Source organism: Phascolarctos cinereus, unplaced genomic scaffold (genome assembly GCF_003287225.1).
Source record: "Phascolarctos cinereus isolate Bilbo 61053 unplaced genomic scaffold, phaCin_HiC Scaffold_5;HRSCAF=322, whole genome shotgun sequence".
Classification (NCBI taxonomy): domain Eukaryota; kingdom Metazoa; phylum Chordata; class Mammalia; order Diprotodontia; family Phascolarctidae; genus Phascolarctos; species Phascolarctos cinereus.
Genome location: NW_027555958.1, coordinates 31,692,478 through 31,704,405, shown reverse-complemented (window position 1 = coordinate 31,704,405; position 11,928 = coordinate 31,692,478). Strand labels below are relative to the sequence as shown.

The 11,928-nt window shown below is 46.0% G+C and overlaps 1 protein-coding gene across 2 annotated transcripts; it reads right to left on the bottom strand.

The window, feature by feature from the left end:
• Window positions 1-121: 121 nt before the first annotated feature.
• TLCD3A (TLC domain containing 3A) lies at window positions 122-11,704 on the bottom strand. 2 transcript variants are annotated; one of them, XM_021006943.2, is made up of 5 exons: window positions 11,456-11,704; window positions 10,916-10,999; window positions 4,291-4,495; window positions 3,184-3,279; window positions 122-1,876 (listed from the first exon to the last, which is right to left on the bottom strand). In XM_021006943.2, the coding sequence occupies exons 1-5, from the start codon at window positions 11,575-11,577 to the stop codon at window positions 1,607-1,609; spliced, it is 777 nt and encodes a 258-aa protein (XP_020862602.1). In that variant the 5' UTR covers window positions 11,578-11,704; the 3' UTR covers window positions 122-1,606. The 2 variants fall into 2 exon arrangements, with proteins under 2 accessions (XP_020862602.1, XP_020862605.1); XM_021006946.2 differs by lacking the exons at window positions 122-1,876; window positions 4,291-4,495 and having other exon boundaries at window positions 3,199-3,279.
• Window positions 11,705-11,928: the final 224 nt, after the last annotated feature.

The following is an 11,928-nucleotide window of genomic DNA, read 5'->3' as shown; positions in this document are numbered from 1 at the left end:
CATTGGGAGCTGGCCCAGGCTGCAGGAAATCCCTCTTAGACTGAGGCAAGATAATTCTGAAGATACCCAGGTATGTTCTGAGATAAAAGAGAAGCAGACAATGGTCACTCCTTCCATCGAATGGCTTTAAAAAGAAATCTTTATTGATGTCTTTCATGATGAGAGTAAGTAGGAAAAATATTAATGCAGTTTCATCTCCGTGAGGGAATTTTTTCTTTCAGATAAATTATCAGTAAACAAAACATCAGGACAAGCCTAAAACTTGTATAGCATTTTATAGGTTCAGAAAAACAGCACCCATTAGACTGAGACAGACAGCAAGAGTCTGAAACAAGTCATTACTGTTAAATAAACTGCCACTTTTAAAAGACAATGGAATCACAACTGATGGGAAGATAACCTGATTTTTTTAAAAAGTTCTAATACTTTGCCAAGGCATAATTCCTAAAACATCCTGTTTTTATGAGGAATGTTTAGAGTTGGCACCTGGGTCTCCTATTGAAAAGTAGCTGGTGACAAGGGGGGTTGACCATGTGGAGAGGAGGATGCAGCGATCATTTGGGCCTAGGTATTTGTGTTAGACTCCTTTCTAGGGTAGTTAAGCTGTCAAGGACACATGGTTTTGGTCAGAAGGGTAGGTTATAAGGAAAATAGGAAAAACATTTAGTACTCCAGACATGAATTTTTTCTAAGGCCACTGGAATCTCATCTTGAGAAGAATGTGAGCTGTAGTTTGGGGAGCTGTTAAAATCCTGTTTTTTACCAGAAGTCAGGCAGTCTTGTGCATATGGACAGAGAACAGACTGGATGCGAGGGAGAAGTATGCGGAGAGTAGGGTTTACCATTTAATGGTCCTGATTTCCCTAACTTGGCTTGCTAACTTGAAACAGACACAACTGGTGTCCTGTAAAAATTGTGGGCTCCTTGGTACCATTCTCTCTCCATCCCAGCCCGGGAGACAGTGGATGTGAGTATTAAACATTGGCACCAGGGGAAGAGTGAAGGGAAATGGAGGTACTTGAAACTTGGGATGTCATCCTAGGAAAGAAAAAAAAAACTGCTGCCCCAGTTCTTGTCCCTTATTCCCAGAATATGCACAGGTAATCAGCAAAATGTTGCTTTGGTCCTGCTGGTCCAGTAGAGGCTGTTCCTTGGTCAAAGGAGGTGAGCAGAAGGATGTGCAAAAACCAGACTGTTAAGTCAGTGTGCAAATAGCCTGGCAGAGGCCACTTCGTCACCAGATCTATCTGTCTTGTCTCCTCCAAACCTCTGCGGCACCTCCTGCACAGCTTTTTGAGATCAGACCCCAGCAGTGTCCTCAGAGCTAACAAACCATCTAGTGATTGGCGGACATATGCAAGATTCCTCAGCTAGTCATATGCCACAACCTAATACCCTAGTTGTTATCCATGGGAATACGCTTCTGTAAAAAGGCAGCATAGGGAGGAAATGTGATTGTTCCTTATAAAACCCAACCCCTCCACCTCCCTATTACCTCCCAGAAAAGACAGGCCTTCCAGGGCCCATATAGTTCCATGGAATGTGGAGGAGGCAGGTAGTGTGGGAGGATACCCCTTCTTCTGCATGCCCTGGGTCATAGGCTCCACTAACTGTCCCTTTTGGCCTGAGAAGTGTCAAACATCTGGGCTGCTTTCCTGCAAAGCAGAGCAAACCAGTAGAGCTGGGGCAAGATGAGGAGGGCATTGATGACGTTGCAAAGGAAGGGTATGTGGAATGGTGTCTGCAGCAAGCTCAGCCCCTCCTGACGGCCGTAGGACCAGTACATGAAGGGGAAGACGAGGATGCGGAAGAGAAAGAAGGTCCCCAGTGTCAGGACTCCGTTCAACTTGTACGCAAACGTGCGCTGCTTCTTCCACTGCAGAAGGAGAGGAAGTGGGAAGAAAAAGGGTTCATCAGGCGGCTAGAGCTGGTTGAGTTACCCCTTTGCCTTTTCTGCTTGGGTTCAGTAGCAATAAAGGTCATTGGGGGAGACCCCCTTAGATGCCAAAGGGCTGCTGGGAACGCCTGTATTCTGGAGATCCTTTGGACTCAACCAGAGGTGGCAATCACTGCTTGGATTGAATTTTATATGTGTGTGTGTTGTATATACATAGAACATATACATATGTGCTTATAGACACATATTTTATACACATATACATATACATATACTGGGGGGGAGTCCTCAAAGTCTTAGTGCAGTTTTAAGCTATTAAGACTTAAAACTGCACTAAGACTTTGGGGACCCCTGCATATATATATATATATATATATATATACAGACATCTATACACTCTAGTACTTCAATGGGGTGTGTGTGTGTATACATATATGTACATACTGCATGTAGTACATATAGAATATAAAATATAGTCTCTCCTTAAGATATAGTCTACATGTAGAGTATGCCTATATATGTGTGCATGTGTTTATATACATGTATATGTGTGTGTGTGTATATATAAATATGTATATGTACATGTAAATGCTGTTATTAGGGTCCAAGTATTTGAAAGGTTATTACATGGAAGAGGGGTCAGGCTTATTCTGCCCCCAGAAGACAGAATTAGTCCAATGGGAGGAGATACAGAGACAGCTTTATGCCAAATATAAAAGGGGAGGAATCCTAACCATGAGAACTGTCCCAAACTGGATGAGTCTTTTCTGAAGGGCTGGGTGCCCCCTCCCTGGGGGTCTTCAAGCAAAAGCTGGATCCTTTATTGGGTTTGTTGTAGATGGGATTGTAGAGCTTATGGGTGAGTGGAATTGGTGAGCTCTGAGGTTCCTCTCACCACTGAGATTCTGTGATCCAGTAGGAAGATCTGACCAGAGCTGGGGACACACTTTAAGTTCTAGTGATGGGAATGACCCCCATGGAAATGCTCCTACAGGGAGCCCTAGGACAGTGGGTCACCTGATATGCCGTCCCCCAGGACTCAGAACATAATGCCATCCAGTGGATCTCCTGCCTCACTACTACACCCAAGGGCTTTCTCTGTGACTACAATTTATTGATAAAACAAGGTCCCTTCTTATAATTCTGTCATACATTAAGTTGCGGGATGATTTAGAGCAAACCACTTTCCTTCTCTGGGCCTCAGTTTCCTTATCTGTAGAATGAAAGGGTTAGGCTAGATGCTTTCATCAGTTCCTTGCCAGCTCTGACACTGGTTCTTTACATACCAGGATCAGAATTTTGCCGAATGACACAAATGGAGTGCTGAATTCTGCTGTGAAGATACAGCCCACAAAGAAGTCGCCACGTTCTCCCCTTATTACCTGCAAGGGAGAAGACATCAGGACCTGAGCAGCAGTGCCTTTGGAGATGAAGTAGGGCAGCAGAATGCCAGGCAGGGCGTGTGAGCCAACCTAGCCAAGATAGTGAACCTTTACCACAAAGAACAAATCAAAGGCTGAACGTGGAAGTGGAGGCAAGCAGTGCCTGAGCAGCTGCCATCCCTGGGAAATGATTTACACGGCCAGAGGACCACCATCCTTGCCAGGGAGGGGACCCAGGAACCCACTCACATGCCCCTAATAGTCTCTCCTTTATGAGTTTGTGGGAATCCAGTTCTAGCCAAACCAAAAATGGCTTTGCTCCTTGTTCTCCTGAAGGCTTCACCTTCATGGTAACAAAATATTAGGTCAATTCCATGAAAAGAAAGCAACTATTTAGCATTATAAAGACACAACACTCAACCAGTTGAAGTTTTCACTTTTTAAAATGATTATTGCATTATATATACAGAGAGCACAGGCTGCCTAGTGCTGTGGGAGATGAGGGCAGGAGCAGAGAAGCACAACTTGTGGATGGGGCCAGTGTTAATTTTTCAAGTTTACTCAAACCTAACTGATGCTTTGTCATGGCATGGAGATGATCCAGAGTTCTTGAACGCCCTATCAGTGGAGCATTTGCTAGTGGACACTGGTAGGTCTTACCAAGTAGGAAGGACCTTGATGGTGGAGGCTTGCATCAAATGATGTGCCTGCTGGCTGAGGACAAACCTTGCTAAACAGTGAGAAGGTTGGCCAAAGGGCAAATTCTTGAGCTATGCTAACTCATGAAATGGACCCCAAAAACTCAAGGTTCTAGGCATACCATCTACATGGCTGGCATAAGGGGCTGGGCAGCCACACCAGAGCTAGCCATCTAAGGGAACAAATGAAACTGGAAAGGGAAAGGACATCTGAGGTACAGCTATGGTTCCACAGGCATGGATAACGTCCCCCACCGTTCTGGAACACAAGTTGCCTCTGCAGTGATGGTGACCCCGTCCTGTCAGCACTCACCTGTGCAATGGGTACAAGAACGATCAGAATGACAATATGGTGCATGAGCATGAGGCGATCGTGCTTGAGGAAGTTCCTAAAGATGGCGAGGGAGTGTTTCTTATCCTCGCCTCTGTTTCGGTACCAGTAGCAAATGTACATAGCGCCTAGGTCGTAGGTCATGTATGGAATCAAAACCCATATATATTCACGAGCAAGCCAGTGCCTAGAGGGAAGCACATGAACATTCTAAAAGCGGATTGTGCAAGCCTGGAACCCAAGGATCTGCCCACTCGTAACAGTGTGGCGTGATGCCGACCCACTTGCTACTTATATAGTGGTTATCGCTCCAAATGCTTGCCAGGAAGGAGCTCTAAGTAAACAATGAAATGAAAATGCACAAGGAAGGTTTTGGACATCAGGCAACTCAGTGAAGGAGCCAAACACAGAAGCCAGAAATCGACTCGACATCATTTGCTATTTTTTAAACAGGTCTGTCAGACATTTCTCTTTTGTCTAGTTTAGCTGGTCCCCTGTAATGGACTTAACTGGCCTTCTGTTGTATGGCCAAGTTACCCACCCCTCAAAGTTGCCAACAGGCCCTTCTTAAAAACTGATGTGGGAATTAAGTAGAAGCTCCCATTTCCACTTTAAGTCCAGTGGTGCCAACGTGCCATTACTCAATAGGCTGGAGTCTGAAAATCCCAAGCCTACCTTTACACATCTCACAGTTCTCTCTCTCAAACATACCCATTGAGGTCCCACTAGAACATAGAACCCCAGCCCTGGGCGTGGCTGTAACCTGTTGGATGGCTTCTGTGGCAATTTTCCCTGTTATTCCAGCTTGGGTGCCACCTGTGCATAACCAGTGTGAAAATAACCAAGTTATGGCTGGTTATCCCAGAGGAGAGGGGCTGGTCTGAAAGATAAATGCCCGTGACAAGCTGCTTGTCACCCCCCTGAACATCACAGATAGCGTAAGTCTTTCCGAAAAGGTCTTCTATTAATGCCCTACGACAAAGTGGGAACAGGAGTGCCCACAGATGGCAGCTCCAGTGCCAGTTAATGACTAACCACATATAAAAATTGTGTATGATAATAAAAATCCAGTTTCTGTACCCTAGGAGAGATGCAACCATTTGGTGCAGTTTTCCTATTGAGATGGTCCCCAGACTTCCTGTTCCTTAATTACACTATGAATAAACAATGGGAGCTGCTATCTAGCCTGCAATGAATGAAGTAGCTATAACGTGAATCAGTTACCTGAACTTTGCTCATGCATTGATGGAAGAGGTGTGGTTGTTAGGGAGGTGGCTATCTCCAGCCTGGTGATTTGGATGAAGCAATTCCACAATTAGAATAACTACCCCCTCTGAAAATACAAGAAAGCTCCTGAAAGCCTAGTAAAAGCAAGAGGGGTCTGGCCTTTAAGGGAATGCTCTGGTAACACCATTATTTACCATAATGCATAATTGCAGCTCTACGGCAAAGGTCTTTAGAGATAAGGAGTGACTTAACTACACAGGGTTCCTGGTCCTGGCACCCTTATTAATCAGCTCTGTGCATTTGGGCAAAGCCTTTCACTGCTCTGTGTCTTAGGCTCATTGGGAAAATGGCGACAATCTGTCCTACTTAATTCACAAGGTTTTGGAGGGTCTAGTGAGCAAAAAATCTGAAAGAGAATAAATGCAAGATTCAGCCGGGGGGACAGAAAGGCCCTCCAGTACTGCACTCGTTAAAGAAAAGTCAAAGAAGACCAAATGAAGTCTATGGTGGTGAAATGTTTGGGTATTTGTTGAAGACCTTTCAGGAGATTCAGGGTCTCTTACAACAACCCTACATCATCAGTGTCAGATGATTGGATTTAGGGCTGAACAGACTTTACCTGGAGTCTGTGAACTTGGATTGGGGAAAAAATGGCATCTTTATTTTCTCTAACCTCCAACTGAAATGGAGCAATTCTTCCATTATTTAAAATGGTCTGAGAAGGGGTCTGTGCCATTAAAAAGATTGTTAAGCCCTGATCTGGATCAGCACTTCTTAAACTGTGGTCTGAACCCCAGGATGAAGGAGTCTCGAGTGGAAAAAGTTTAAGGAGCCCTGATCTGTGCAGTCCTCATTTTGCAGGTGAGGAAACTAACCCACCGAGGTTAACTAACTTCCCTAAGGTCACACAGAGAGCCAGGATCCACTTGAAGGCATGTTTACAGGCTTTTAAGCAAAGGCTGGGTAACCACTCCTTGAGTATGTTAATAGTGGAGAGATTTGGCCTGAATGTCCTCTCAGGTCTTCCAGCCCTTCTATTCTGTGTTTCCACTGTCCCATGTTGCCTGCTGCCTACGTAAAAGGGTGACCTTTTACAAATAGAAGGACGAAGTCATAAACCTAATATTTTTTCCTCCACAGAGATGAAGCCAAACTTGAAGTGTCCTAACTCATGGCCTCCTGCTTTCTTTCTCTATGTCATGGTTCTATTAAGATCTTCCATCACGGGTGGCTTGAAAATGAAAAGATCTAGAATCTCTAAAAAATTCAGACAATTTCATCCAAAGAACTTAATATGGGTTCTTTACCTGAGCCCATGAAGTTTCTTTAAAAATGAAAAAAGGTAAAAATAGTCATCTTTCAATCTAATTTCCTTCATAATTCTATGTTTTATTTTATGCCTTTGAGAAAGACTTCAGCACAAGATAGTGGAAGGGAGTCATTGACAGCTGACAGAGTCCATTATACAAAAAGGTTAAGAAGCCCTATTTAAAAGCAATATGAAATTTTAGGTATTATACCATTAAGAATCCCTATGAGGAAGTAAAGTCCAGAATTTCTCCCCCATTCCCTTTGCCTCAAAGGGCTGATGTGGAAATGTTCTTATTTCAAATAGTTTACAGAAATTTGCAGCTTGCCTTTGTCCCCTTTTTTTTTGTTTTCACAAGCTGTACATCATGTCTTTAATTGCAGAAATTGATCATGTGTTTCTGCAATATGTAGCCTCCACTTGAGCCTTGGAACCAGTGTGTTAGAGAAGCTTAGGGTCATGGCAGCTCATTCAGTCTATTTCAGTCCTTTTGGTTTGGAAAGGCAGGCTTCAGAATCACCAGGACAAGATGAAAGCAGTTGGGGGACATTTTTCCTTGCTGGTTCAGAGCTCTACAGAGTCACTAAATGACAATCTGAGAGATGGCAAAAATTTGAATGGCTACCTAGACCAGAAATCCTTCCTACCACATTCCCAACTGGTGCCAATCCAGCCTCTAACTGAAGACTCCAGTGACAGAAGATCCATGGCCTTCCTGAAGCAGCCGGTCCCACACTTGGACAGCTCCAGTTCTGGGGAAGTTTCTCCTCACATCTAGCCTAAACCTGCCTCACGGGTAACCTCCACTCCCATTCCCCTATTGCTCCCAGTTAAGGCTGATCTCTCTTCCATCGGACCATCCTTCAGCTACTTAGAGGGCTTTCACGTCCCTCTATATCAGGGGTCCATGAACTTTTACTTTTAAGTATTTTGATAACTATTTCAATATAACTGGTTTTGTTGTTGAGTTACATCAGGCCTTTTGGGTTTTCTTGGCAGAGATCCTGGAGCGGTTTGCCATTTCCTTCTCCAGCTCATTTGACAGGTGAGGAAGCTGAGGCTATTCAACAGGGTTGAGTGACTTGCCCAGGGTCACACAGCTAGTAAGTGTCCCAGGCAGGATTTGAACTCAGAGCTTCCTGACTCCAGGCCTGGTGCTATATTCACTGCACCACCTAGCTGCCTCCAGAACTAAAGACACTACTCCCCAAATGTGGCCTGCCTAAGGGCACATAACTCATCTCCCTCTTTCTAGGCAGAGTAGTTGAGATAACGGTCCTTGGTCTCATATCAGTCATATTGAGTTTGCTACACCTTCAAATCCAGCTTTCGTACAAACCACTACCTAGCCTGTATTTTTGGAAACCAAGGATGTATCCCATTATGTTTATCTTTATTAGTAATAAATAAGTTTACAATGAGAGGAAACACAACCCAGCCCAGAACTCCTATGTATGAGAGTCACAGCCTCATTTCTCTTATAATCCACAGCCTACAGTAACATCACCTAGTTACTTCTGAAGAGGTGATGGGAATCAGAGCATAAAACCCAAGGCCGTAAGATGAATTCATCCTGAATGGCATGGATTCAAGCCCAAGCATCAGAGTCTCAGCCTACAACAGACCGGCTCTGTGACCTTGGACCCTTTAGCTTTCTGGACCTCCTTTCCTTTGCAAAATGAAGGAGTCGATAGATGACAGAGGGGTAATTGCATCAGTGTAGGGAACTTCCTAAAACTCCCTGCACCAGTGCAGGTCAGCGCTTCATTTGTGATTAGAATCTTTGTTGTCTGGGGCGCTAAGAGAGTAGACCACAAATCTGTCCATTGTCACACTAGTATTTCGGCATCTGTCAGCCACTGTGTAGCAAAAATTACAGCTCATTTTCTATAACTTTTTAAGGGTTTGCAAAGTGTTTTCCTTTCAACAAAACTGTGAGGTGTGTCACACAAGCATTCTCTGCTCTGCAGTTAGAGAAACTGAGATTCTGTGACTTATCCAAGGTCAAACAGCTAGTGTTAGAAAGCTAGTCTTTGAACGTATATAGGTTTCATCTGATTCCAAGGTCAGTTGTCTCTCCTGGACTTTCAGAAGACCTAGGTTCAAATCTGGACTATGGGACTTAAGACCTATATGATAACTTTGGGCAATTATCAAGACCTCAGCTTTCTCATCTGTAAAGGGGAATGAAATTCCTTTCCAGCTTTAACATACTTTTAAGTTCATTCTGCCCTTGTTAAAGTCCGTATGAGGACATGCTAGTCTCTATGGTAAAGCAAGTTCATCTTACAGAGCCCATTTCCAAATGAAGGGGACCAGTGAAGAGCAATACAAAGGGAGGGCTTCCAAGATCGGTTTCCCCCTACCATGTAATCTAGTGTGGAAGAACAAGAGCCTGGGGCTGGGAAAAGTGATGCAAGAAGTGGGATGAGATACTCTGAACTGCCCTACTCGATGGAGCCACCGAAAACTCACAGCCACAGGTCACTCAAACCTAGACCGTCTGGTGTCTGTTTAAAACATACTGCAAGGAATGAAGCGCCGTATTCCTGTGCATTGTGGACAGATGAGGACTTCTCCCCCTTCCCGCCTCGTTTCGGATGTGTCCTACTTGAGATGGTTCTCTAAAAAGGAGCCCAGGATGATCATCAAGAATCGCAGCTTTGCCAGGGATGAGAGGGTCTAGAGAAAAGGGCAGGGCAGCTGCTGTTGGGGAAGGCTATTTTTAATCTGAAAGATCTACCACATTGGCACTGCCAAGGGGCTGACCAAAGAAGAGTAGGCTTTTGAAAAAATGAAGAGCCCCAATTCCCTATCCTAAAACATGTTTTCTAGAATCTTTGGTCTGAAGAAATGATAAATTTCTGCTCTCAGGAGAAAGATGGGGACTACAGATGTGGAATGCAATATATACTGTTAAGTATCATCATATTATCTGCCAAATAAATTTGCCTAAATGTTTTCTTTGTTATAAGGAAAGTTCAGGGGGTTGGGGAGAGTATGAAGGCTAAGGGGAAATGACTGATGTAAAAACAAAAGGCAACAATTTTTTTTTCAGTTCTACTTAGTAATTTGCTTTTGGAAAAAAAACAGTTTAGTCCTATTTTTTAAACCGTTTGTCTTTAGATCACCTTTTTGAAACAAATCCCTCCTCCTCCCCTTCTCTCCCCCAGGAAACTCTCTTGTAATAAAGAATAAAAAGGAAAAAGCAGTTCAGCAAAACCAACTCATTCATCAACCCTGCCTGACAGTATATGCCCTATTCCACACCCGTAGCACCCCCCCCCACACCATGCAAAAGGAAGGACGTAACACTTTACTTTCTAAAAGCACCAAGTGTGTCCCATATACTGAGCTATTTATTTATATCACAGCCCTGAAATTCTGCATTATTTCCCACAAGCAAGTGGGGAAACCTCAGATACACACACACACACACACACACACACACACACACACACACATACATTTTTATTTTTGGACCTGGGTTCACACTATCTCATGTTGGAGCCTGGGACTAAAATCTTCATTCTCTTCTTATTAGACCACATTTCTTTCAAAGACTGCCACATTAGGAGGCATTATCAATACTCCCTAGTGCAAGTGGGTGAAGTGAATAGAGCACCCAGCCTGGAATCAGGAAGACTGGAGTTCAACTTTGACCTCAGACACTAGCTGTGTGACCCTGGGCAAGTCACTTAGCCCTGTTGGCCTCAGTTTCCTCATCTGTAAAATGAGCTGGAGAAGGAAATGGCAAACCACTCCAGTATCTCTGCCAAGGAAACCCCCCCAAAAAAGGGGTCATACAGAGTCGGACACGACTGAAAACTATTAAACCAACATCAATACTCCCTGGTATGTTCACTAGAATTTCCTCACATCGTTCTTGAAGGTGGGAAAGGAAACTGGGTGAAGGGGAGGAGACAAGAAAGTCCTTCCTTAACTCCCATAATCAGCAGCCTAATGGTGGTACTGATAAAGGGGTGCCTGGAAGCCACTAATAAGCAGTCCCGAACCCAAAAGATCCCCTGCCGGGATGTTTACTCCTCTCCCACTGACATTAGCACTTACCTGCAGTTAACTACATCATTGCAGGACCAAAGGATGAGGAGCCCAGAGGCAGAAGCCAGGACAGCCTGGATTGAAGAAACTAGCCTAACAGTAGAAGGGGGGGAAAAAAAGAGAGAGATGCTTCATCACCAATCTTGGGGAACAGCGAAGAGACGGTGATCTGTTCTACTTCGGACTTCCAAACCCCTAAGGACTTCCCCACTCCCTGCAGAGCCATGGCTAAACCTGCGGCATCAGTTCCTAAGAGACAGAAACCCCCCGAGCCAATCCACATTGGCCCCAAAGATCTGAGCAGTCCCCTGCCCTGCGCTATCCCTGCTGTCCCGGTGAGGGTCCGCGGAAAGGGTCGGCAGGCAGGAGGGAAGGAGAGGGAGGGGCAGACATCCCACTTCGGTTTCCTGCCGGCCGCGCCTCCCCCTCCCCGCCCCGCCTAGCGCAGCATGGCGCGGGCAGCTTGGGGTCCCCGGACCCCCCGCTTAATGGCCAGCACCACCAAGAGCAGCAGCTGCTGCAGCATCTGGAGAGGCTGTCATCGCGTACCTATTGCTGAACGTCAAACAGTCGATGACCTTCCATTGGGGAAGCGCCTGGTGTAGCCCCCAGGAGCAGAGCACGAAGAAGCCGGGAAAGAAGATCGAGCCGCAAGCCAGCGTCAGCAGCATTGGCGCAGTGGGTCCCTGGCCGGCCGCTCTGCGCTCTGGCCCTTTCGGTTCGGCTCCGCTCGGCTGGCTCAGCCCCGCTCCGGAGCCCAGCCCGGCCAGGCCCGGCGCGGTCCGCCCCGCCCAGCCCCGTCCCGTCCAGCCTGCCGCGCTCCTCCCACCGCCCACCTTCCTCCACCCCCCGAGCTCCCTCTGCCCCGCGCCCCCAGAGCTCGTGGCCCCGCGTGACCAGAGCCCGCGGCCAGGATAGGAGCGCGGCCGCCTTCCCGCACTGGGCGGGCTCTGGCCGCCGGGCGCCCCTCTCGCCTAGCCACGGCCGGAGGGGGAGCGGCGGGGCCCGGGAGCCCGGGAGCC

Bases quoted from the DNA above. Each gene is read 5' to 3' on its own strand.
- TLCD3A (XM_021006943.2), bottom strand. From the start codon at position 11,577: ATGCTGCTGACGCTGGCTTGCGGCTCGATCTTCTTTCCCGGCTTCTTC. The intron at 11,000-11,455 runs GTACGCGATGAC...TTCTACTGTTAG, and splicing joins TGTTTGACGTTCAGCAATAG to GCTAGTTTCTTCAATCCAGG. The intron at 4,496-10,915 runs GTAAGTGCTAAT...GCTTCCCTCTAG, and splicing joins AATGATGTAGTTAACTGCAG to GCACTGGCTTGCTCGTGAAT.